General features: G+C 41.4%; 1 protein-coding gene across 1 annotated transcript; it reads left to right on the forward strand.

Moving 5' to 3' along the window:
- On the forward strand, positions 1 to 26,926 carry LOC141640937 (uncharacterized). Its single transcript, XM_074449615.1, has 2 exons — positions 1 to 1,125; positions 26,807 to 26,926. Exons 1-2 carry the CDS (start codon positions 1 to 3, stop codon positions 26,924 to 26,926), a joined length of 1,245 nt encoding a protein of 414 aa, XP_074305716.1.
- The last annotated feature ends 369 nt before the right edge of the window (positions 26,927 to 27,295 follow it).

The following is a 27,295-nucleotide window of genomic DNA, read 5'->3' on the forward strand; positions in this document are numbered from 1 at the left end:
ATGATAGCTGTGATGAGAGCCATTTCTACTTTTACTGCAGCTTCAGGTTTACATATGAACAAAATGAAATCAAATGTGTATGGCAATGGGTTGGAGAGTGGTTTGCTGGAGAAATTTGCTAGTGTTACTGGTTTAAAGATAGGTAAATTACCTTTCAAATACCTTGGGGTGCCTATTTCAGCTAAGAAATTATCTACTCTTGATTGTAACATTTTGGTGGATAGGATTGTGGATAGAATTAGAGCATTGGGGGCTAAGAAATTATCATATGCAGGTAGGCTTGTGTTGATTAACAGTGTGCTTGGTACTCTCCATAGCTACTGGGCAAGGATATACATCATTCCATCTAGTATTATGGCCAAGATAGAGAGTACTTGTAGGAGTTTCTTATGGAAGGGGGATGCTCATTCACACTCTAATGCTCTTGTGTCTTGGAAGCAAGTCTGTTTGCCAAAAGAACAAGGGGGGTTAGGAGTGTGTGATATCAGAAGGTGGAATGTGGCTGCAGTAGGAAAGTATGTCTGGTGGGTGATGGATAAAAAAGATCACCTATGGGTAAAGTGGGTGCATTGTACCTACTTAAAAAGTGTGTCCTGGACTGATTATAAACCTCCTCAAAGTAGCAGCTGGGCTTGGAAAAGAATTTGCAGAGTTAAGGACCTTCTTATTTCTGGTTATATACAGCATGACTGGTTAGAAAAAGATGCTCCTTACTCGATTTCTAGTGGTTATAAATGGCTAGGTACTGAAGCTAGTAATGTTCCCTGGTATAAGCATGTCTGGATCACTGCAGGTATCCCTAAGCATCAATTTATTAGTTGGCTGTATGTTCAGCAGAGGCTTCTAACCAAGGACAGGGTTCAAAGGTTGTTTCACAGCAATGATACAGAGTGTGCTCTGTGTGGTGAGGAGGATGAAAGTCATGATCATCTATTCTTTCATTGTCCTTACAGTAGAAAATGCTTGCAGCAGGTACAAGAATGGAGTAACCTGGCAATTCCTGAGAGGCAAGTGGTGAGCTGGTGGCAGGCTCATGACAAGAGTAAGGGGGTATTCACCTCCTTGGTAGTGATGGCTTTGGTGTATCATATCTGGTGGGCACGTAATCACTGTAGATTTCAACAGGTGATATGGCGACCAGAGGTGGTTGGAACTCGGATTAAACTGTTGGAGCTTGTGTCCTCCAGTTAGTGCGGATAACGTCATTGCACATACACTTGTACGGACAAGTGGGAGCTTGTTGGGGTTGGTGTCCTTAACAGTTAGTGCAAGGACTTATAAACCTCTAAAAGGATCAAAGGGCATACTTTGGTATTATTATCAGTTGATCCACGTTTATCAATAACGGTTGGCTTGCTAGATAAGTTTGACGTTATTGTCATACAGATGGCGGTGATCAACTGGTCCCTAAAAGTCACACCTATAGGATACGTTCGAGAGATGTGACGGTATGAAAATACTGTCATGTAGATGCCAAAATTGACTAACCAGTTAGTCCGAGTTATTTGACTAAGTAATTAGTCAAATACGTGATGTTGAGATATTATATTTAATACGGATTAAATATCATGGGCTAAGGCGAATTAACCAGTTAATTCGTGAAATTAAATATACGTGATTTATATTTAATTAAATGTATATTAAAATAATTATACAATACTGTTTTTGTCGGACACGTATTAATAATTCACTAACCCGTATTATTAGCGATGCCTTAATTTCCGATAACCGATAACGATTTATAATACAAACCCGTCATATACATTTTAGTAATTAACGAACCGGACCTCGAGTTAAAACCAAGAGGAAGTGGAAGCCCACTTCCCTGTGGGGGTCACGGTTCTCGGCCGAATAGGAGAACAAAAGGAGACCTCCTCCTTCTGTTAAACCTAATCATCATTTGAGAGAAAATTAGGGTTTCGAAAGAGTATTCTTCTCTGTAGAAACCGAGATCTCACATCTCGACAAAACTCACAACAGTTCTCCCTATATTGCAAGGCAATCGGAGAACACTGTTCTAGCACAAGGGCATATCTCGGACAAAGTCTTGGGTGCAACAATTAGGAGGGAATCTTGCTTGATTTCTGTCTTTACGCCGCACTATAAGGACCCGAGGTTGATTCTAATTCCTTATCGTTTCTATGTTTTGTATTTATGTTTTATGACAATACTCGCATGTTAAATTTTACGTTATAGTCCTGCAATTTAAGGGGTAGTATACGGATATTAACCCACAAGTGGTATCAGAGCGAGGCCACGTAAATTTTTATATGTGTTTTTCATAAAACGATTTTTGAAACGATGTTTTTGTGCTTGAAAACCCGTGCCCAGTATACACGGCAGAATTTGTTTGAAACCGTGTCATGTATTACACGGCAATTTCATCTTTTTCGTTTTGTTTTTGTTGAAACCGTGTCATGTATTACACGGTTTTATCATCTTTCTCGATTTGGTTTTATGCATGTTGTTGTTTTATACAGAGATTATAACAATATGTCATGTTTTATCAATTATCAAATTTGTTTTGATGCGTTTTGATCGAAATTTCAATTGATTTTGTCTCGAAAATCAGTTTTCACGAGGGTTTGGGATTTTTCAGAAATTTTTGTACTTGATCGAATAAAGTTTCAATCGATCGAGTGTTTTTTCTGCTTGTTTTTGCTCGATCGAGTCCCTGTTGTACTCGATCGACCCTGTGTCATAAACCTTTTCTCGATCGAGTCCCTGTTGTACTCGATCGACCCCTTTTCTAAACCCTGCTGCTCGATCGAGTTGTCCTCGTACTCGATCGAGTAGTTTTGCTGATATAGGTACTCGATCGACCTCCAGTTTAGTCGATCGAGCACCTCCTGATTAGCATACCTCTCGATCGACTTGCAGTTCAGTCGATCGAGCTCCCCTGTCCCTCGATCGAGCACTTATGTTCCTGGATCGAGGGATTTCGTCTTTAACAGCTTTGAAAATTTGTTTCTTTTGATTTAAATTTTCTTTTGGCTTAAATATGTACTATATCCGAATATAGTACACTCGCTATGATTGTGAAACGGTTCACACACGTACCTTTAAGTTATTTTAAATTGTATTTAAAGTAACGGATTATAATGGATTAAAATTAAATGATAGAAGCGGTTTTATCACACGAATTTTAATCATTAAAAGGTGGTTTGGATAAATTTAACATAATTACAGAATTATGTCACGAATGAATTTGTTTTAGTTGATGCATTTTTATTTATCGTTAATTTATGAATGCCGTGAATGCCTTTTAATTACGTATTTAATTTTACAAGCGATTGTAACTTAGTGTGGCCTTAGTAGAACGTGTTACCGTAATGATGGAACACGGTCTTGGTTGTATTTTGAGATCTTGTATCTCCGTTTTTGTTTTTTCACTTGTAATTACAGTTTTAATTAGAATGTAAATAGGTTTATATTTTGTAATTTTAATTGTAATTTTTGAGAAGACTAAAGATGGAGACCGGATGCTCACTCCCGCTACTTGGATCAAGATGGAACATCAAGACAAGCTTTTCGGGTCCAACGGTGGATTCCAAAGTTGTATTATGTTCTTATACTAGGATAGGCCACACTAGGAAAATTTTATTTACGTTTTTGCATTCCTTTATTTATTTTCGCAACGATAATTTGCATCATATTCCGCCTAAAAACCAAACCACCTAATTTATTGCATGAAAACTGACACATATAGAGGTCACGAGTTAGTTTTCATTGACATTCTCATGTCACACGTTTTAAGCCATCATCTAAATTAATTCATTCACGACAGACGCTAGTTATTCGTTCACTTAAAAATGAATTATAATTTAGTTGATGGGATCTTCCTCGTATAAACCAAAATTGAGAACAGTCTTTATAGGTCAAACTCCAATGAGTCCCTTCTTCGTCGGTAGGCATACTATGACCCCTTCTACGTCGGGTAAGTTGGAACTGATTGACCTATTTTATCTCAACACTATGGTCACTCGTACGATCCTGTGATCATGGTGGACTATAGATAGGATTTACGGAAATCTATCGACCAAGAGTTCTTCCGGAAGAATTAGCTAAACAGTTGGCTTATCAATTTACTGAAATTGAGTCTTGGGATCACTTGTATCATTCTTGAGGGAGATCAATTATACAAAGTGCAAGAGTCTACATGTTTAAAATGAATTTTAAAATAGACTTAAATCACCTCGATGAGTTGCTTATTTCGTTTTGTTTTTCTTTCTTTTTCAGTGTAGATCACGTTTTAAATCGCTTAACATCAAATGGTCTGGTTCAAGTGATAACCCAATGCCAAGTGCCACATTGGACCGTGAGTCCTGGCTTAGGATCTTCATGAATCGGATGAATCGGTCTACTCGATCAAGAATGATGGATCAAACTTCGCGGACCGGGAGGCGGCATTACGGAATGCTGCCGCTGCCGACGGAAAGCTCAAATATCTACTTGAGCCCATGCCGCCACACCCGGTTCCCACGGCCGGAGCTAACGAGATCGCTACTTATAACGATTTCGTCATGGAAGCGGGTGCGATTAAAAACGTGCTCATTTTTGCAATGGAACCCAATTTGCCGAAACGCTTCATAGCCCAAGGTGCAAACAAGATTTTCACCACGCTCACTAAGGAATTCTCGAAAGCACCGAGAATCGTGACCTATGAGCATACCACTCGCTTCTTTGATGCGAGACTCCGAAAGGGCCAACCGGTTAGCCCACACATTCTCAGCATGATTGAGAATGTCGAGAAACTGAGACCTTTAATCAGAACATCAGCGAGAATATTGTTATCGACCGTATTCTTCACTCACTCCACGATGGTTATTCGCAATTTCGAGCGAATTACTATATGAATGATTTGAAGAAAACTCCCCATGAATCGCACTCCTCCTCGTACATGTACCGAGAAGGACATGAAGTGCAGTGGGAGCTCAAACAGATATTCTCGTTGTGTCAAACAAAGGGAAAGGTAAGGGCAAAGCTCCGGCAAAAACCTAACGAGGGTAAGGCGAAGTTCAAGAAGTCGGGTTCAGGTAAGAGTGGTCCTGGTGAGTCGAGTAACTCATCAGGCATGACAAAGAGCAAGAGTGAAAACATGGAATGCCATCATTGCCACAAGACTGGGCATTGGAGACGCACATGTCCTGTTTATCATGAGGACTTAAAGGCAGGTCGTGTTAAACCTGTTGGTATGTCTTCTCTCTCTTCTACTTTTATTCATATGATTGAGATTAACCACGCAAGTTACGGAACTTGGGTACTTGATACTTGGTTGTGGTTCTCATCTCGTGTAATCATGTGCGGGGGCTCAAAACATCGAACCCCTCGTAAAGGGTGAGGTGGACCTGCGTGTTGGGAATGGAGCAAGAGTAGCTGCCATCTCCAAGGGAACATATGTGATCCACTTCCTAAGCGGATTTGAGTTATCATTATATGATTGCTATTATGTACCCAGTCTTTCTAAAAACATTATTTCTGTTTCTGCGCTTGATAAACTTGGTTTTTCATTTGTAATAGAGAATAATTCTTGCATTTTCTCATTACACAATATGATTTATGGCAAGGCAGTCTCCATGAATGGAATTTATGTTTTAGATCAGACCAACGAAATATTACACGTAATGAATAAAAAGTTAAAGGTTGGTGACAAAGATCAAACGTATCTATGGCACTGCCGTATGGGACACATTAATGAGAAACGCGTAAAACAGCTCATCAAACATGGAGCTATCTCGGCCTTTGATTTTCAATCATTTGGCACGTGTGAATCATGTCTCATCGGTAAGATGACTCGGATTTCCTTCAAAGGTGTTGGAATGCGCGCTGCTGACCTATTAGGGCTCATACACACGGATGTATGTGGTCCTATGTCAATCACCGCACGAGAAGGCTATAGGTATTTCATCACTTTCACGGACGATTTGAGTAGATATGGCTATGTCTATTTAATGAAGCACAAAAGTGAATCCTTTGAGAAATTCAAGGAATACCAAAATAGGGTGCGAACCCGTTGGGTAGAAAGATAATAACACTGCGTTCGGATCGTGGTGGCGAGTATCTTTCTCACGAGTTTGATCAACACCTGAAGGACTGTGGGATTGCCCTACGCTTAACTCCACCGGAACACCTCGGTTGAATGGTGTGTCCGAACGGAGAAATCGAACACTACTTGATATGGTTCGATCCATGATGAGTCACACGGTTTTACCTGATTCATTATGGGGTTATGCTCTTATGTCACCGCTCTAATACTTAAATCAAGTCCGTCTAAATCTGTTGACAAGACTCCATATGAACTATGGAAGGGAACGGTCCCTAACTTGTCCTTTATACGGGTTTGGGGCTGCGAGGCTTATGTCAAGTGGAGACACGAAGATAAGCTCGGCCCGCGATCGGTCAAGACATACTTTATAGGTTATCCTAAAGGAACACGTGGTCATTACTTCTATTCGCCAACCGAACAACGCGTTTTTGTTGCGGCTAGTGCGACATTCTTAGAGAAGGAATTTCTCGAGAATGCAAAGAGTGATAGAACCTTCGACCTGTCGGAGATTCCAGAACCAAATACCGAGCAACTATTGGAGGAACCAATTCCTACAATCCCGGCTGCGGTGAATATTCCCGAGGAACCTAGGAGGTCGGGAAGAGTCTCTATTCCTCCTGGACGACATCGGTATGGTCGAGGAACATGACATAGATGACGTTCTACTCTTAACGAGTAGTGAACCCGCAACATATAAAGGTGCCATGACCAGTTCGACTCAAAGCTATGGCTTGAGGCCATGCAATCCGAGATGGACTCCATGTATGAGAACAACGTGTGGGATCTTGTTGACTTACCCGCTAAGGTTCGTCCCCTTCAATGCAAATGGCTTTACAAGATAAAGCATTCTGTGGAAGGTCAACAAGATATCTACAAAGCACGACTAGTTGCTAAAGGTTTCACCCAAGTGCCAGGTTTGCACTACGATGAGATTTTTGCACCCGTAGTCATGCTGCGTTCCATTCGGATTATCTTAGCGATCGCCGCTTTTCATGACTATGAAATTTGGCAAATGGATGTGAAAACCGCCTTCTTAAACGGCTTTTTGGAGGAAGAGTTGTACATGGTACAACCCGAAGGTTTCATCGATCCAAGTACATCCTAAGAAAAAGTGTGCAAGCTTAAGCGTTCCATTTATGGACTTAAGCAAGCATCAAGGAGTTGGAATCATCGCTTCGACCAAGTGATAAAAGAAAATGGATTTACTCGATCGGTCGAGGAACCATGTCTATATATCAAGTCGAGTGGGAGCAAGATTGTCTTCCTAATATTGTATGTTGACGACATACTCCTGATTGGGAATGACATACCTCTCTTAACTTCGGTGAAAGTATGGTTGAAGAACCATTTCCAGATGAAAGATCTGGGAGAGGCACAAAGAATTCTTGGCATCCGTATCTATCGAGATAGATCACGACGGATGTTATCTCTCAGTCAGGAGTCTTACATAGACAAAGTCCTAGAGAGATTCAGCATGACTAACTCCAAGAAAGGGTTCCTTCCTATGTCTCCAGGGGTGCATTTGAGCAAGTCTCAGGCACCAGAGACACCGGAAGAGAAAGAGCGCATGACACGGATTCCTTATGCTTCGGCTATAGGATCAATCATGTATGCCATGATATGCACACGTCCGGACGTGGCATATGCATTGAGTATGACAAGTCGATTCCAACAAAGAACCAGGTGAACCACATTGGCTGGCTGTCAAGAACATTCTTAAGTACCTACGGAGGACTAAAGATTGGGCTTTGACTTATGGAGGCGAACAAAAGCTATGCGCAACCGGTTACGCAGATGCTAGCTTCCAAACGGATCGTGATGACTCGAAATCTCAGTCAGGATTCGTTTTTACTCTTAATGGCGCTGCGATCACCGGAAGAGTTCGAAACAAACTGTTACAAAGAGATTCTACGACGAGTCCGAGTACTATGCCGCGTCTGAAGCAACAAAGGAAGCGATATGGATGCGTCAATTCTTACATGGACTATCTGTAGTGCCTAGTTCGAATGACCCGATCACCATCTATTGCGACAATAGTGGTGCCATCTTCCAAGCTAAGGAGCCAAAGTCTAGCAACAAGTCTAGACATGTACAACGGAAAGCTCATCTAATCCGGGATTACGTGGAGCAAAAGATAGTAGTGATAGAAAAGATTGCTACAGATGATAACATAGCAGATCCTCTCACTAAAGCATTACGACAAGATAAGCATGAAGGGCACGTAAATTCCATGGGAATCAAACGTGTTCCTGAGTTGTAGTACTCTTTTATGGATCAGATTCATTCTCCTTTGTACTCTATACGACATCATCGTTTTGATATTTTATATATATATTTTGTTTTTCATGTGGAATTGTACGACAATTTTGAACACCACAAAGTGAACTGAACAAACATCATATCTTGTTAGTCCTTAATTGCCCACATGAGCTGATAACTCTGGCAATTATTCTGTGACGTTGGTTGATGGTGGGTTCAACGAACCATAAGTCAACAAAGTTGATGACCAATCACGAGGCGATTTATACGGATATTTCGTAGGACACAATTGTGACATCGACGTGGAGTCCTAAATGTTTTATAACATTCGTTGCCCGGTCGTGGATAGGACTTCCATGGTGATCCTAAGAGTCGATTCTTAGACTATCGACTGTCTCTTGAGACTACGGCAGATTTTGGGTGACTTTGGTTTCTTTCTCACGGTCATCCGTAACAGGGGGCCAAGTAGATTTTTTCTGGGTCATTTCATGTTGTGCTTAGATCGGAAGGAGTCGAGTTGAAGGAAATATTCAGCCTTTATCGGTACTCGATATTTCTCGGGGCCACTCGAGGAGTCAGAATCGAAATGCATGGCCATGCTCGGATACGGATTCGTTTTATCAGTTAAGTTACTCTCTAGTCGGGGAAACCACTCTAGATACAGATCGATTGTAAAATACGACCTTTGTGGATCCAGATCTGCAAATTGTTTTACATTGAGTGGGAGAGATTTTAAATGAATATGAGAATCGGTTATCGCACCTACACTTGTTCGGACAAGTGGGAGTTTGTTGGAGCTTGTGTCCTCCAGTTAGTGCGGATAACGTCATTGCACATACACTTGTACGGACAAGTGGGAGCTTGTTGGGGTTGGTGTCCTTAACAGTTAGTGCAAGGACTTATAAACCTCTAAAAGGATCAAAGGGCATATTTTGGTATTATTATCAGTTGATCCACGTTTATCAATAACGGTTGGCTTGCTAGATAAGTTTGACGTTATTGTCATACAGATGGCGGTGATCAACTGGTCCCTAAAAGTCACACCTATAGGATACGTTCGAGAGATGTGACGGTATGAAAATACTGTCATGTAGATGCCAAAATTGACTAACCAGTTAGTCCGAGTTATTTGACTAAGTAATTAGTCAAATACGTGATGTTGAGATATTATATTTAATACGGATTAAATATCATGGGCTAAGGCGAATTAACCAGTTAATTCGTGAAATTAAATATACGTGATTTATATTTAATTAAATGTATATTAAAATAATTATACAATACTGTTTTGTCGGACACGTATTAATAATTCAGCTAACCCGTATTATTAGCTGATGCCTTAATTTCCGATAACCGATAACAGTTTATAATACAAACCCGTCATATACATTTTAGTAATTAACGAACCGGACCTCGAGTTAAAACCAAGAGGAAGTGGAAGCCCACTTCCCTGTGGGGGTCACGGTTCTCGGCCGAATAGGAGAACAAAAGGAGACCTCCTCCTTCTGTTAAACCTAATCATCATTTGAGAGAAAATTAGGGTTTCGAAAGAGTATTCTTCTCTGTAGAAACCGAGATCTCACATCTCGACAAAACTCACAACAGTTCTCCCTATATTGCAAGGCAATCGGAGAACACTGTTCTAGCACAAGGGCATATCTCGGACAAAGTCTTGGGTGCAACAATTAGGAGGGAATCTTGCTTGATTTCTGTCTTTACGCCGCACTATAAGGACCCGAGGTTGATTCTAATTCCTTATCGTTTCTATGTTTTGTATTTATGTTTTATGACAATACTCGCATGTTAAATTTTACGTTATAGTCCTGCAATTTAAGGGGTAGTATACGGATATTAACCCACATAAACATGAGGTTATGGCTCGCATTGGGAGCAAGAACAAATCTAGGAAGAAATTGATATGGACTTCTCTAAGTAGTTGAGTTTTTTGGAGTCAGAAATTGTGGTGAAGAGATGCAATGTGCACTCTTAAAATTGTTGTTGAGTTGATAAACTAGTGTGTAATAGCTCATTATTATTAATAGAATTCTTACATTCTACCAAAAAAAAAAAAAAAAAAAAAAAAAAAAAAAAAAAAAAAAATTGAATGCATCTCTCTTTTCACATGATTTCTCGCTAGTATAAGAGTGCGTGATTAGCACCTTCTTATTAACACTCGACGAGTTAATTTAATTAGCGAACTTGACCTAATTAGACCCTTTAGGCCGTGTAGAGCACTCGGTTTTAGGCGAAGCCTTCTGACCTCTTTTATAATCGTTTTCTAATGTACATCCCGTATCGCTTTGCAAATATATCTAACCTAATGAATCTAACCTAAGGATTAGGGTAGGCTAGGATATGTAGGTCGTGTTTGGCCGTGTTTTTGTAGTCCTTTTCTCGCTTTTTTATCTTTATCTCATTATTTCGTATCTTGTAATTATTTTTGTTTATCGAGTCGTGTTTTGTAATTTGTTTGTAATTAGGTTTCCGCTATCGAGTCAAATGATTTCTAAAAAACCTTAGTCTTGTTTGGTTAGATGGTTGTGCTCCAATTCATGTAAGAGCGTAGTAAATCGCATGTTGTTTAAAGCGACATGGCCCGATTTATGCTAATGCATGCTTTGGTGTGACCTAATGTCTAATTCGATAAGATTAAGCGAAAGCACGCATTACGAGGAGTGACCCAAGGCCGTGAGTCATGTAAACCGTGGGCCACCCCTTTGTGCACGTTTTCCTAGGCCGAATGGCCATGTGTCATGTATGGTGTCGTACATAGCAATTGTATTTAGATCGAGTTGTATCTCTAATTTCTCGTTGTGTCGGCATGAAATGCCTGGGTTGTAATAGGGTAGATCCCAACGGCTCCCCCATTCCCCTTAAGCCTTGTTTGCTCTGTTTTGTATGTTGTTAGATCAATCAACCCACATGCTAAATTACAACTTTGACAAAGTGAGTTTAGTTGCATCTAAATCGACATAGAAACCTCACATGTTAGGGTTTTAAAACGATGTTTGCATATCATATATCGTAGTAGCTACGACCTTGTTTGAAATCCGATACTTGACTTAGTAGAGGCCGTTATTGACGGGCGGGGTTAGGTGTCCTTATGGGCTTCCTAACGCGTACCCTCACCCCTTACTCAAGATCTATGGTTTGTGGATCCGTCTAAATATCATTGGATTACGAGAGTCATTCAAATCGAGTGATATAGGGTACAAGTCTTTATCTTTAATCACTCGTAGTCGATTGGCTTTATGCTTTTCGATGAAAGGTGTAAAGTTGACTTGAACGGTTCCAAGTTCTCATAAAACTTGGTGGCGACTCTAATTTGTCTTAATTCGATTCGAAAGAACCTCGAGTTGATTATGCCTAGTGTGGATCCCGCGGACGCAGTTCCCGCGGGCGTTGTCCACAGTTTGGCGACTCTGCTGGGGAAAAGAGGACTAGTTACACTTTGTTTCTAGGGTCTTTTCCTCCGAGGTGAAACTTGAAAAGAAAGTATTGGAAAGTAAAACATTACTCATAGTGCTACGATTCATGCATAAACCCTTAAGGACTTTCCCGGGCCGTCCCAGCGTTTCTTTGGGATGCGTGGGGGGCGACGTCCCACTATGCCAGGAACTCGCACATTGCTTGCTTCCGCTCCGCCTCGTCGTGGTTCTTGATGGTGGGGATGCTCTTCTAGGTACTCTACCTAAAGGCCCTTGCTCTATAAGACCCAAAAAGGATGGAGGGCATAGACCTTCTTGTAGAATACTTGCCGAGACTTAGAGATGTCTAGGAGCATACATCCTTATAATATGAGAATGACAATGTGCGAAATGAATTTCCCGAGTCTTTTCAAATTTTCCGTATCGATTTCAAAACCGAACTTTTGAACAACTTACTTTCAAAATAGCATGGTTTTAAAAACGCGGAATGCTACCCTAGTAGGACTAGATTTTTCGGCCCTAAATAAGCTTTTATAGCCGGCATGCTGCCCATTTTAAATCTCATTTTCAAATCGATTATTAGTTTTTTTTCAAATTCAATCCAAAATATTTCTCGAACCTTAACCAAGCATGAAATGCGTCGAGTCGTGTCTGGGTCCTGGCCGTGTTAGGCTAGGCGTGTTTTGCCCCGAGAGTCTAGAACACGACCTCGTTGGGTCACCCAAGCTCACCTCTTGGGCTTCGAGTCATGTGGGTCGACCAATTGGTCTAGGATAGTCCACAGAAACGTCCAAGCTAGGCCATTTAGGGCGTTTCACTTAAACCTATGGGCTATGTTAGTCCAATCAGGGGTTTAGTCACACCGAGTCCAGTTTAGACTCGAGCTATGACAACTTGAGTCATGTCGTCTTGTCGAGTCTAAAATGAATCGAGGTCTAAATCCAACCGTGAGTCGAACCTTTTGGTTAATCAGTCTTAAGTCGAGTCTTGACTTGAGTCAAGTTGGTGTCATGTCCTTAAGTGTGCAGGGGCTCTTACTTTTAAATATTGACTCGGTTCGGGGTTTTCTTGTAGAAAGGCCGCCAAAAACCCGACGTCAAGCAATGGAAGATGCTGTTAACAAACTCACTGAGTCCGTGAACCTCATGATGACCAGAATGGATGCAATCGAATCTAAGCTGGGTGAAGATTCCTCTTCATCTACCCCACCTCGATCGATCCGGGAGAAACGGTTCAAATTCATTGAAGACCGTCTGAAGCTCTCCCAGGGGAAGAACATCCACTACGAAAATGCTAGGGCCTATGCCCCAGTTCAGGATAAGTTGCCCATAAACATGGTACTCACTGATATCCCAATGTTTAAGGGCACATAAGATCCAGTCCACCATGTTAAGGCCTATAAGGGGTACTTAGTACTGAAGGGAGTACCTGCTGACATGCTCTCTGAAATTTTCGCCCAATCTCTGGATAAACACCCGAAGGCGTGGTTCTACAATCTGGACCTTAAGAACTTCCCCACTTTCGAAGATATTACGGTGGAGTTCTGTAAGCACTATGCTGACAATGTCGAGATTCAAACCAACATAAGAACATTGGAGGTGATGACACAGAAAGAAAAAGAAAGCTTTACTGAATTCCTTGCAAGATGGAGCGTTGAAAGCGTGAAATTAGCCAAGAAGCCTGACGAAGTTGAAATGGTAGATAAGTTCGTAAAGAATCTACGACCTGTTTATCGTAATGCTCTGAAATACCAGAATTTTGGCTCTTTTAAAGAATTGATAAGAATCGGGATAAAGGCAGAAGATGATGTCATAAGGGCAGAGGCTGAAAGGCCAAAAGGATACCAAGGGGCCTCGTCATCTAAGACAAAAGCCCCAGCAACGACCCATATTGATAAAGCCATCAATCTCTTAGAAGGGCAACGAAGAAGTCGCAGCGCCAAACCCCAAGGGCATTCACCGATATCGGATGCACTTATACATACGCTCTCCAAAGGCTCATAGCCCAAGGAAAGCTGAAGCCTATTGGTCCGACTCCGGACCCTCCCGCTGATCAACAAGGTAAATGGTATAAACCAAATGCCTACTGTGCCTTTCATCAAGGGAAAGGCCATGATACTGAAAGGTGCTATCGACTGAAGCACGAAATCCAAGACATGATTGAGAATGGAACACTCCCAATCCCAACTGTTAAACCCAATAACATCACCAATCCATTTAGCGATCACGCCAATTTTGTTTCTGTCGAAGACAATGTCGATTATTCCCATCTTATCCGCCCATGTCACTTAAAAGGGGTGTTTATCATGAAAATATTTGTGGATTGCTTTGAATTCTTGCCAAACCCGAAGAATGAAATTCAAGTCGGGAGTCTTGCTCTAGAATGTACTCCTCTCATTAACAAAGTTAATAAAGGACAATTCGATTCACCAACCTACATCACTGGCGTAGATCCTCAGAGGACTACCTCGGGATGGAGGCAAACCATCACAGGGATCAAGGACAAGAGCCGAGCATCTAAGTTGACAACTGAACAAGGGAAAGCTCAAAACTAGATTTGAAAATTATGAGTCGGATCTGTTTTCTTATCTTAGTCGAGTCGAGTCTAGGACTTTCTTTTCTTGAAGTTGAGTCGTTTGTTCCGCGATGACCTAGGGTGTGTCCTAGGAATCGTTCTTTCGAGTCTGTTAAGCTTTTGCCATTCCAATAAAAGGTTGCAGTTTCGTTTCCCAATATGTCTTGTTTTCAATCCTCAATCATTCTGAAAACATGATAAAATGCACAACACACTCAAAGGCATCCCTGGGGTAGAAATATGTCCCGTTTCAAAAATCTAAGGTACACTAAGATCCCGTGTTTGATTCCTTTACCTATTCCATGTCTGGCGTTAGAAAACCTCCATCAAAACCAGGCTTATGACAGGCTTTTAGATGATTCTAGGACGAACCCGGACTAGCTCCTTGTTTTCCATATCGATGACGGAAGGCAAGCCTTTTTCCCACAGAATCATCCCCTCTCGAAGAGAGAATATATCAACCCGTTCTAACAAGGAATTGTTAGTTCTTACCCAAATTAGTTGGCGAAGCCCAGTTTTCAAGGTGTATCCATTTATGACTAAGAGAATGAATAGAAGATCATTTTCAAAGAGAAAAAAAGATGAAAAAAAATGAAAAATTGAGAAAAAGAGAAAAATTGGAAAAATGAAAAAAAATGAAAAAATGAAAAATGAAAAAAAAAAAGATGAAAGAAAAAGAAAAAAAGAAAAAATATGTTGAAGTTATTGCGGAATGCTTTTTGGTTGAATGTCGAAGTTACGGAAGCCATAAGTCAAGTCAAGTACCCATAGTTAAAGTTCAATGGGCGAAGCCCAAAAGCTTAAGTAGTAACCTCTTTACCCCTAAGTCCTTCCTGAGACGATTCTGGGGATAGTCGGGAATTTTGAGAATCATTCCGCTTGTGTTGTTATACCTAGCCTTTAGGGTCCAGACATGGAAATTTGAACCCACATCATTTTTCAACCCGTTTGCACTCGTGGTTCATCAAACCCGAGACACCCATTCCAACCACATCAGCAGCCATAGCCCTTGGCCTTAGCACCACAAAACAAACCTTCAGAATGATGGTTAACCATTCCAACTTGCTATTACCAAGCTCCACATCCCAAAAGATCCAAGCCTTTTACACCTAACCCCAGACACGGGATTTAACGGTACCTTACAGGCTAGAATGGGATACGACATGATACCTTAGGTGAAACCTTCGAGTGTGTACACACAATCAATATGCCAAGTTTATGCACCTTGATCGAACTACGTCGGATTTGATTTCGCTCCACGCGAATACGTGGCGATCCTTGAAATAAGGGATTCAATCCACCCATCATCCAAGTTGTCATCTTGTCGGTTTCTTACGGGTCTTAACCAAGTCCAAATGAAGCCACCTTTGTTTGAGTCAGTCTTAGCACTCGATGTAGGCTAGGATAAGGATATAGGTTCGGATGAATAGTATCAAGTCTCAGAATGAGCTTTATTTAACGGTTTAGGCAAAGATGCTGAGTCACATAGATGTGGGTTTTTGCTGGGAACAGAAAATATGAAAAACCCGCTGAAAAGAAAGAAGGCGTGGAAGAAAATTAGTAAAAGCCCTCTGAAAAGAAAGAAGGCGGTGGCAAGAAATGATGAAAACTCGCTGAAAAGAAAGGAGGCGAGGAGAACAGTGACAGGATGTTCCCAACAATAGTGATGTGTGATGTCTAAGTGCTTTCATAAGATCAGTCTGTGTTTAGTGTCGGGCGAAGCCAACGTTGGTGCTCCGTGAGTTTAATCCACCTTATCAATGCCAAGTGATCTTGATTCCCGTGTGCCCTCGGGAGCGCGGCCAAGCCATACGATATCTCCGTCCCAAGTCCGACAACCTTGTGATTCCCATTTGCCATCTTTTGGCGCCGGAACGGCCAATTTACATTTTTACCCCCAACAAGTCCATAATTGAATTAAAACCCGTGCACACTTAGGGTTTTATTTTCCTTTTTTGTTTTACGGTAGCGGGCTACGCCCACGTTGTTTACGGGTCATACGGAGTGTCTGAGTCGTATTTCATGCTCACCCATCAAGGTTCGATTTCAAAAAATTTCAAAATTTCAAAATTCCAAAAAAATTTTGCGAATTATGGATAGATGATCCAAGTAGTGGAATCTTTTCGGATCGATGACCCCAATCTTTCGAAATTCAAATTTTAAATTCAATTTTTGAAGGGTCGATGGCCCAACATACCAAGTGATGTTAAATTTAAACTTCGGGTCGATGGCCCAATTATTCAAAATTTTCAAATTAAATTTTCGGGTCGATGACCCAATCTTTCAAATAATCCAATTTTAAGATCGATGATCCAAATGTGCTTATGTGATGATTATTGCTAGTACGTTTTTGTGTTTCAAATATAGCAGGATATGCTTCAACTGGGGGCTCTAAAGTCTTCGACTTTAGAGCCATTGCAAATCAGGGGCTCGGCCGTTGGCTTCGAGAGACCATTATCAAGATGTAAAGGATGACATCCACCAAGAATTCAATTCGATACAAGAGTATGAAATGGAAGAATTCCGTAGCTGAAAGCAAATGATGAAAGCGGCGGCAACCTCCTTGGAAAGTCCCGTCCCATTTAGGCACCTGCCAGCAGATGATAAGCTTTGGGCAAGTGTCAACAGATGATGAATTTCGGACAAATGCCAGCAGATGATAAACTTTGGGCAAGTGTCGCAGTTGCCGAACTACGACGCGGGTTTGATTCCGTCAGAAACGGATACGTAGGCGCCTAAGGATAAGGCTCAATCCATCATATATGCAACTTTATGGGTCGACGACCAACAACGGTAATTTGACAAAAAAAAGCATGAGTCAATCCCCAGCGAAGTTTCAGGTATGATCTCTTCTTATGGCTGGCGAGCTTATATACGCAAGTCTAATGGACTATAAACGACCCGCAGAATCCTCAGGTCGAGAGGGACCTGGGGTATACTTTGACTTTCGCCTTGTCCAAGCCTCAGTCAAACTGGGGGCTCTGTAGATACCCGTATCCGTCGATATTGGAATTTATAGAGAACCCGATAAACACCCGATGATGATAGGACACATGTATTCTTTAGTTGTCATTGTCATTATTTGGGCTCGTTTTACGATGTAGAATGAGCGTTGTCGACGAAGTATTTTACTAATTTAAATGATATTTAAATTAAATGTTTTTTTAAAGTGAATTCATTTTATTGTTTTAATTTGAATTTATTTTCTTAAATTTATTTTATTGAAAATAAAATATATTTTTTGATTTGAAAAATCATTCTTTAGTTATTTTATTTGAAAAAATCAATTTAAATCGTTTTATAAATCGTATTTGAAGAACTCGTTTTTTACGACGATTTTATACGCGATTTTGAGCTCGTTTTCTACTTGATTTGGGCTCGATTTTCGATGCACTTTTGACCCAACCTCCTCTCCCATAACCTGTGTTCGATTCTTAGCCAAAGACTATCCCGAACCCTTTGTTTAACCCATCCAATCCCCGTCCAAAAACAGCCCATACAAACACCCCAACCCGCGTTAGCTCTTCCCCTCCTTCAACCCGTTTTGCGTGCTTCAAAGCTTGACCCAAACCCGCCACAACCAACCCAATTTTTGCTCCTCATTACCCACAACAACCCATCACTAAACGCACCACGAAAGCCATCCAATTCTCGTCCCAAATACTCCATAAATAGCCCGCAAATAACACAAGCAGCCCCCCCTTGTTTTGCGTGCTCAAACCCGAGTCCAAAACCCGCTCCAAACACCACCTAAACCCGTGACCATTAACCCTACACCATACCCTAGTATCCTACCCATATCACCTTAGCTTAACCACCAAGCAAACCCCCCATACAAACCCTAAAAACCCCACGAATTAGCTGATGGACAGCAGCTATGCAAAGGGAGCCCGACTGCTTGTTGCCCTATCAAACCCTACTTTAACTCCCTATAAATACCCCCTCTCCACCATACATTCATTACTCTAAGTTCTACATACATACTACCGTCACTTAAAAGCTTTAAACTACAGAAACAAACCATAATTGCCTCTCAAAAACCCTCGACAAAACCGACATACAAAACTGAGAATCAGTTTGTGTGTCCTCTTTGGAACCCTTCGTTCAACCCTCAAACCTCCATCAAAATTCGAGTTTCTTGTTCCTAATTAACCACACAACATCCATCTACATCTTAGACAAAGATTCACGAGCCAAATTGTCCTTGAGAGTACACGAATCCCCTTGAAAAACAGAGTGACATACACTCTGTTTTCGCGGCTTTTCCTGTCTGACCAGTTCTGTTTGTGCTCGTTTTTCGTACCCAATAATTCAAAACGAGCGGGGATTGTTTTAAGATCTTTGTTCTCCTCTATTTATAGTTTTCAAAACATCTTTTAAATCTAATTTTCACCGTGAAACGAGTGAGAAACTGCAGTTTGAAAGTTGCTGTCCAGTTTTGCAAAAAAACGTGTTATTGCTTTGTTCCTTCGTCGACGACGGCCTCTCGAGATAAAATCTACGATCGATTACGACCCAAGACGGTGTCAACGATACATGTAGGTTGAGGGTGCATCAAATCCTCCTCTTCTCCCTTTTATTTCGTTCTTTTTATGTTTGTTTTTTATCGTTTCGTTTTATTTTGTTTATCGTTTTTTTATCTTGTTATATCGTTAACTACGAAATTAGTTTAGTCCGAGTATGAGTTAAAGTACCACCATGAACACCCGAGTTGACTTGAGATGGGAAAGAAATCCGCCACATCGGTCGGTCGTATCCCCCGTCTCATTTACATATCCTCGTGTTCAAGGTAGGGCATTAATAAAATGAATTCTAACTTCGTTCCTCGCTTTTGACCCCTCGTTTGCTTCGTTCAATTCGACCTACCCTAGGACCCGTTGCATGTTAGTTCGACCTCTTATTGTTAACATATGACTTATTTAGACGACATTAGATCAATTTAATAACCTAATTAGACATGTTAGGTGGCTTCGACACAAGCATTAAAATCGGTTAACAATTCTCTAATCTAATTGAATGCATCTCTCTTTTCACATGATTTCTCGCTAGTATAAGAGTGCGTGATTAGCACCTTCTTATTAACACTCGACGAGTTAATTTAATTAGCGAACTTGACCTAATTAGACCCTTTAGGCCGTGTAGAGCACTCGGTTTTAGGCGAAGCCTTCTGACCTCTTTTATCATCGTTTTCTAATGTACATCCCGTATCGCTTTGCAAATCTATCTAACCTAATGAATCTAACCTAAGGATTAGGGTAGGCTAGGATATGTAGGTCGTGTTTGGCCGTGTTTTTGTAGTCCTTTTCTCGCTTTTTTATCTTTATCTCGTTATTTCGTATCTTGTAATTATTTTTGTTTATCGAGTCGTGTTTTGTAATTTGTTTGTAATTAGTTTTCCGTTATCGAGTCAAATGATTTCTAAAAAACCTTAGTTTTGTTTGGTTAGATGGTTGTGCTCCAATTCATGTAAGAGCGTAGTAAATCGCATGTTGTTTAAAGCGACATGGCCCGATTTATGCTAATGCATGCTTTGGTGTGTGACCTAATGTCTAATTCGATAAGATTAAGCGAAAGCACGCATTACGAGGAGTGACCCAAGGTCGTGAGTCATGTAAACCGTGGGCCACCCCTTTGTGCACGTTTTCCTAGGCCGAATGGCCATGTGTCATGTATGGTGTCGTACATAGCAATTGTATTTAGGTCGAGTTGTATCTCTAATTTCTCGTTGTGTCGGCATGAAATGCCTGGGTTGTAATAGGGTAGATCCCAACGGCTCCCCCATTCCCCTTAAGCCTTGTTTGCTCTGTTTTGTATGTTGTTAGATCAATCAACCCACATGCTAAATTATAACATTGACAAAGTTAGTTTAGTTGCATCTAAATCGACATAGAAACCTCACATGTTAGGGTTTTAAAACGATGTTTGCATATCATATATCGTAGTAGCTACGACCTTGTTTGAAATCCGATACTTGACTTAGTAGAGGCCGTTATTGATGGGCGGGGTTAGGTGTCCTTATGGGCTTCCTAACACGTACCCTCATCCCTTACTCAAGATCTATGGTTTGTGGATCCGTCTAAATACCATTGTATTACGAGAGTCATTCAAATCGAGTGATATAAGGTACAAGTCTTTATCTTTAATCACTCGTAGTCGATTGGCTTTATGCTTTTCGATGAAAGGTGTAAAGTTGACTTGAACGGTTCCAAGTTCCCATAAAACTTGGTGGCGACTCTAATTTGTCTTAATTCGATTCGAAGGAACCTCGAGTCGATTATGCCTAGTGTGGATCCCGCGGACGCAGTTCCCGAGGGCCTTGTCCACAGTCCTACTCGATGTCACAATCTGACTCGATATCTAATTCCTCAACTTGTCTTCCAAGCTATCTTTCCTAAACTAACTAAGAAAGCTTATTTAATTATAACTAAGCTACAACCAGATTTGTGGAAACTAAATAAAACTAGAATTAGGAAATAACATAGCTTTACTAAACTTATTCGAAAACTAAAAACAGTATTAAATTAATTAGGCTAATTCTACACAGTTTAGGAAAACTGTGTAACATACACGGCTGGAATTCCGTGTTTCCTACACGGCATTGGAAACCGTGCCTTCACTGCTTCCTCCTTTGTTGCACTCCCATTTCAGCATCGTCACGTAACTCGAACCCATTTTGAAATCTTTTGTTATTTGAGTTACATTTCGACTAATGAGTACCTCATTTTCGCTATCTTCCAATGCTTCCGCATCATCCATTGATAGGCTTAAATGACTAGTGCTTAAGGGATTGAAATTACTACTTATATAAAAAAAGTGCACTTTCTTTTATGGTCATCCATGCGAAAGAACTCCAACGTTAAGCGTGCTTGGCTGGGAGTAGTCTTAGAATGGGTGACCTCTTGGGAAGGTTTCCGGGTTGCGCATGAGTGAGGACAAAATGCGCTATAAAGGACCCGTATTGATCTGTGGGCCATGTACACAGCCTGGTGAGCTATCATAAGTAACTGCTCCCGACCCAGTTCGAGCTGGGGTGTTACAAGTACTTTAGAGATAGTTTTCTCGTTGTGACTACTCGGGATCAAAGAAGTTTAAAAGAGTGCCTTAAAAAAAGATTTTGTTTTGAAAATATGTTGTTGAAAAACATGTTGATTAATGTTGAGTTGGTAGAATGGGTCGGTCGAATGCACGGTGACGGTACCAAACAAAATTTGTAAGGCTTGTGTTTTCGATCGGTAGGTCGAAACCACGTGTCGATTTTGTGACTTAGGAAGTCGAGTCTAGAAGTTTAAGGGAGATGTGAGGGGGCAGACGTTCGTGTGAAGATTATGGGGTGTAAAGGTTGGTATTTATAGAGAAATGTGGGGTGGTAGGTCGGTTGAGTTTGCTTAGAGGCTAAGCAGGAAGCCTAAAGAGGCGCGAGCGACCCTGCTACGCATTGGGGTGCCCCGTCCTTTTCAATTTGGGCGTAGCCTTTCCCCTATCCATTGTTTGGTTGGTTTGATTTGTGGTAATCAAATAGGATGTCGTGTAACAATATGGGCATCTAATAAGATGATTTTGGGTGTTACTTGAGGTAGGTTTTTTGTGTGCTTCACTCGGGTTTGACCCGTGTGAGTTGGGATTTGAATTTTGAGTCGGGTTTTGGCCCGGTGTCAGTTTTCACTCTAATTAGGGTCATTTTAATGGAAATGACACGATAAAGACATTCATGGCATTATTTTAGACATTTGAGACTCGGGTTGACTCAGGTCAACTCGTGTTGTGGGTTTCTGAGTCGGTTTTGGGTCCGAAGACGGTTTTAGCACTAAATAGTGTTGTTTTGATGCAAATGAAGTTAGAAAACCATTTTTGAAATCATTTTTCATATCCGAGTAATGCATTAGACCATCTCATATATAGCCAATCCACGCACGCATATCAAAAATACATTATAGTCTGATATCATCGGGTGGTTTTTCGAAGGTGTAGATATTGGGTATCTACAGAGCTCCCACTTTGACTGAGGCTAGGACGGGGCAAAAGTCAAAGTATGGCCTCCAGGTTAATCGAAGATTACAACCTGAAGACCATTGCGATGTCATGGCGACTCAAAAGGGTTTGAGCCAAGGACCTGCCGTCGGGATGGGCGACGTCGAGGCGTCTCGGGGATGCGAGTCAAGGACCTGCCGTCGGGAACATTTTAGAGTCTATTGACTATCGATGCGTGTCGTTTAAAGTCCGTTAGACTACGTATAAAGGCTCGCCAGCCATAAGAAGGAGTCATACCTGAGGCATCTTCGGGATATGTCCTTGAATTGTTCGCACGCAAAGGCTCGCCAGCCGTGTTGAAGGTGCGTTTTGAGGCTCACCAGCCATGTTGAATGCGCGTTTTGATGCTCGCCAGCCATCGATGGTCGAATGATCGACTGTGGGAAATAGGCTGAAACATCGGGCTTATTTCAAGATATTGTCTGGTAGTGACTTCCAAACAGGTTGACATTGATAGGTTCGGCTAGGGAGCAACGAACTCCAACTTGCTGGGGTCCTAAATGAACTCCGTGGGGATAAATCATCTAAGCAAGGCTCTTTGGAAAACCATTTAGGGAGAGCGTTGCGTCAGGATCATGAACAATGTTGCGAGGATCTTTGAAAGACCTGTGTGACTACCGTTTGAAAATCGGCACTCGCTGAGGGGTTGGAAACTTCTCAGGACTCTTTGGGGATATGAGTTGCCGCTCGTTGGGAGGTAGCGTATGCCATGTAATCGACGGGGTTAAGGCCCTTGGATTTGATGGGTCGGCGTTTCTTGGGAAGAACCCAGTACTCAGTCGGAGTGCATTTTTCTTCTCAAGATTATCTGCATGGTTAGTGACAACACAAATTCGCAGTCGTATAGACAAGCATGTAGCACACAAACATATAGGCACATAAGCACATAAGCATGCGGGCAATTAACATATAAGCAACTAGCATATAATATCTCACGTGAGGGGAGATAGAAGTTTCGAAAGTTGTGAAGCATCCGTGATTTGATAGATTGGAGACACATGACCATTGTGACATTAACTCACATGGATGCAAAGTGACAGACAGACGGTCGTGAACATGACACAAACTTAGGTATCGACACGACACGGGGGTGACTCTGACAGACTTTGCTCATATAAGTGCAACTCCTAGCCAAGAAAGGACGACAACGTGCATCAGATCCCTGTGGTAGAAGGTCCGTTCGGCTGAGCAATATGAATTGATTATCTTCTCTAGACATCCTCGCCTTCGTTTGCTTGCTTGAGATCCTTTCTCGAGGCATGATGATTCGGAGAGCGGAACCAAGACCTTGTCATCGTCCAAACTGAGTGCTAGGGTAAAGGTTGTTTATTTTGGACTGTAGTTGAGACTCAAAAGATGTTTGATAATAAAGGACGGGTGGCGTCTCGAAAGAGAAGCTCCCAGAGTGAGAAGATGTGAATTTGGCAAAAGGAGGAATGGGCGACGTCTTAAGGAATAAGCCCCAAGTGAAGATGTATAGCTTTAATTTTTGCAGTTGGGTGGGCTGCTTTTGAGGATTGATGTTGATAATTGAGATTGAAAGGGGTATGCGGTTGTGTCCTTGTTAGAGGACTGCCTACGTATTCGCGTGTTTGCGAAATCAAGCCAGGTCGTAGTTCTGAGCTGTGTACAATGGGTTATAAATTGAAGGTTTGAAAATTAAATGTGTTTGGGGATGTGGTTGTGTCCTAGTAATAAGACTGCCTACGTATTCGCATGTATGCGAAATCAAACCAGATCGTAGTTCTGAGTGTGTGTTGATAATTGAAATTGAGGTGTATGGTTGCGTCCTTGAAGGACTGCCTATGTATTCACGTGGTCTGAAATCAAACCAGATCGTAGTTCTGCGTGTATGTTGATAATTGATTTTGAGGTGTATAGTTGCGTCCTTGAAGGTCTGCCTACGTATTCACGTGGTGTGAAATCAAACCAGATCGTAGTTCTGCGTGTATGTTGATAATTGATTTTGAGGTGTATGGTTGCGTCCTTGAAGGACTGCCTGCATATTCACGTGAAGTGAAATCAAACCAGATCATAGTTCTGAATGTGTGTGCCTAAGCTATCTATTAGGACCTTAAAGTGTGAGGGTCACGACGGTAAATGCCGTTTGGTGACTCGAAAATTGATTTGAGAGAATTTCCCTCGATCATGAATAGAAGAGGTGTAGTTTATAAAAATTTTCCTTATCATGTGACCACACTAAAAACTGGACCCTAAGGGTAGATTGGGTATGTCCTGTTCTCGGTAGCAAAGCATTCGAGGACTCCGTATGTGGACCAGGGTGAAAATGGCTTCGACATTATGGAATATGGAGCTTGGTAATAATAGGTTGTTTGACAGATAAAAATCTGGAGCTAAGGGTCACGACGGTAAATTCCGTTTGCTGACTTGAAAGTTGATTGGAGATAATTCCCTCTTGATCATGAATCGAAGAGGCATAGTTTGAAAAATGTTTCTTGTTACGTGAGCACGCTAAAAAGTGGACTCTAAGAATGAAATGGGCATGTCCTGTTTCGGGGAGCAATGTTTTTTGAAGACTTCGTATCTGGGTCAAGGTGAAAATGGCTTCGGCATTTTGGAATGTGAAGCTCGGTAATAAGAGGTTTATTTGACAGATAAAAATCTGGAGCTTATATTTGTGGTGATTAGGCCGATGGGTTACGGCTTGTAATGTGGTGCGGAATGGGGTCTCAGGCTTGATGTGGCCTAAGCAGGAAATGGTTGGTAAACAATATGGGATCAAAATCCCATGTCTGGACCTTAAAGGTTAAGGTGTGATATTACGAGCTTGAGGGAATCCTAAGAAGCCTAGATAGTTCTCCCTATAACAGTCTCTAGAAGGACTTAGGGGTGAAGCGATGTTGGATATGATCTTGAGGGGAATCCTCAGGATCGTAGATAGGTCTCCCCGTAGCAGTCTCTAGAAGGAGTTAGGGGTGAAGCAAAGTTGGTTATGATCTTGAGGGGAATTCCCAGGATTCTAGATAGGTCTCCCTATAATAGTCTCTAGAAGGACCTGGGGGTGAAGCAGTGTTGGGTTTGTTGTTAGTTGACGAGTCTTGAGCTCTTGTTTTAACTCTTTGACATTAGGTTTTGGTGTTTTTGTGTTTTGGACTCATCGGTCCGGGATTTGGTGTGTTGGACTCAATGGTCCTGGGCTTTGGACTCATTGGTCATGGACTTGGTGTTTGGACTCACTGGTCCGGGATGTTGTGTGTTGGACTCACTCGTCCGGGGTTTTGTGTCTGAAAAGTAACGGTTTTTAATTCCGTCGTTTAAGTATTAGTGAAGATAATGAATTTGAATTTCGCTATTTCATTTCTTGAAAAATGACGGTTTTTAATTCCATCGTTTGAAATTGTGGGAAAATAACGAATTTTGAATTCCGCCGTTCCATTTTCTTGAGAAATGACGGTTTTTAATTCCGGCTTTTGAAATTTGTGAAAATAGTGAATTTGAATTTCGCTATTTCATTTTTTTTTTGAAAAAGGACGGTTTTTAATTCCGTCATTTGAAATTGTGAGAAAATAACGAATTTGAATTTCGCTATTTCGTTTTTTGTTTGAAAAGGACTAACATTTTTGTTAGACGTTTGTTTGTGTTTTTAGGGATTGGTAGGCTTAGATCTACTCGTTCTTTGTTATCCTTCGTTTGAGGAAGGTAAAGGTGCAGACGGGGATGTACCCGGTGGTGAGAGGTCGATTCTCTGTGATAGGATGTTTTTGTGGGAAATGGGCTTGCCTTCCGTCATTGATCATGAACAAGGAGATGTTCTGGTTTGTTATTTGGGTTTGTCATAGAATCCCCTTGATAAAAGCTCGTTCGAAATTGGATGCTAATGAAAGGTTTCTATTGCCAGACAGGGAATAGGTAAATAAATGGACGTTGAGTTTTAGGGTCCTTTGGTTACTCGGAGTGGAACATCACTCGAGTGTACTCACGTTGAATTGGAACATGTTGTTTGTTTTAAATCAATTCTCAAATCGATTCTCGTTATCAACGGGAAATGGTAAAGGGGAGAATATATGATAGTTTGGAAATCGTGCTTTTTATTTAGATAAATAAGATGTTAGCACAGACTCGATGAATAAGTGTGACTCATGGGGACAGCCCCTAGTTTGTCACTTAGGAATAAAAGGATAGACACTAGGATAGAATGAGAAAGCCTAAGACTTGGACTCGGACTCAACCGTAGATACGGACTCCTAATCATCACTTTCCTCCTCGAAGGTCTCCTTCGCAGCATCCAGTGGCTTGAATGTCTGGTCTTGAGCATTGACCCACTTGAGCACTTCACTCTTGTTGTTTGGGACGATATGGGGACAATAGTCCATGAGACTTCCATCTCCTTGCAGAATTAGATGTTCATTAGGGTTGTTTTCATCACTTGGTTGGCTTAAGGAAGGAACTATCAGTTCATGGTTGTCGATCATATTTTGAATAGCATGTTTCAATTTGAAACATGTTTCAGTATCATGACATTTCCCCTGATGATATTGGCAATAGACACTGCCATCCCAGAAACGGGTTTTCCTGCATTCAGGCGGGTCCGGATTGGGCCCGATTGCTTGTAGCTTCCCTTCAGTCATGAGCCTTTGAAGAGCTGCGACAAGTTATGTCGAGATTAGTGAATGTCCTTTGAGAACGTTTGGCTTTGCTATTTGACTTGAGACATCCAGGAGGATTGTCTTGACTGCGGGGTGCGACTATGATTTTGCCACCTTCAATCATATCTTGGATGGCATGCTTGAGTTTGAAACAGGTTTTGGTGTCATGGCCCTTGCCTTGATGGCATTTGCAATAGGCATTTTCGTTCCAGAAACGGGTTCTTTTGTGTTCATGTTTGTCTGGAGTCGGACCAATGGGTTACAGCATTCCTTCTGAAGCAAGTATCTCCAAAGCAGTGTCATATGCTATTCCCAGATCTGTGAATACCCTTTGATGTTTTCCCATGGTTCCA

Source organism: Silene latifolia, chromosome 2 (genome assembly GCF_048544455.1).
Source record: "Silene latifolia isolate original U9 population chromosome 2, ASM4854445v1, whole genome shotgun sequence".
Lineage (NCBI taxonomy): Eukaryota > Viridiplantae > Streptophyta > Magnoliopsida > Caryophyllales > Caryophyllaceae > Silene > Silene latifolia.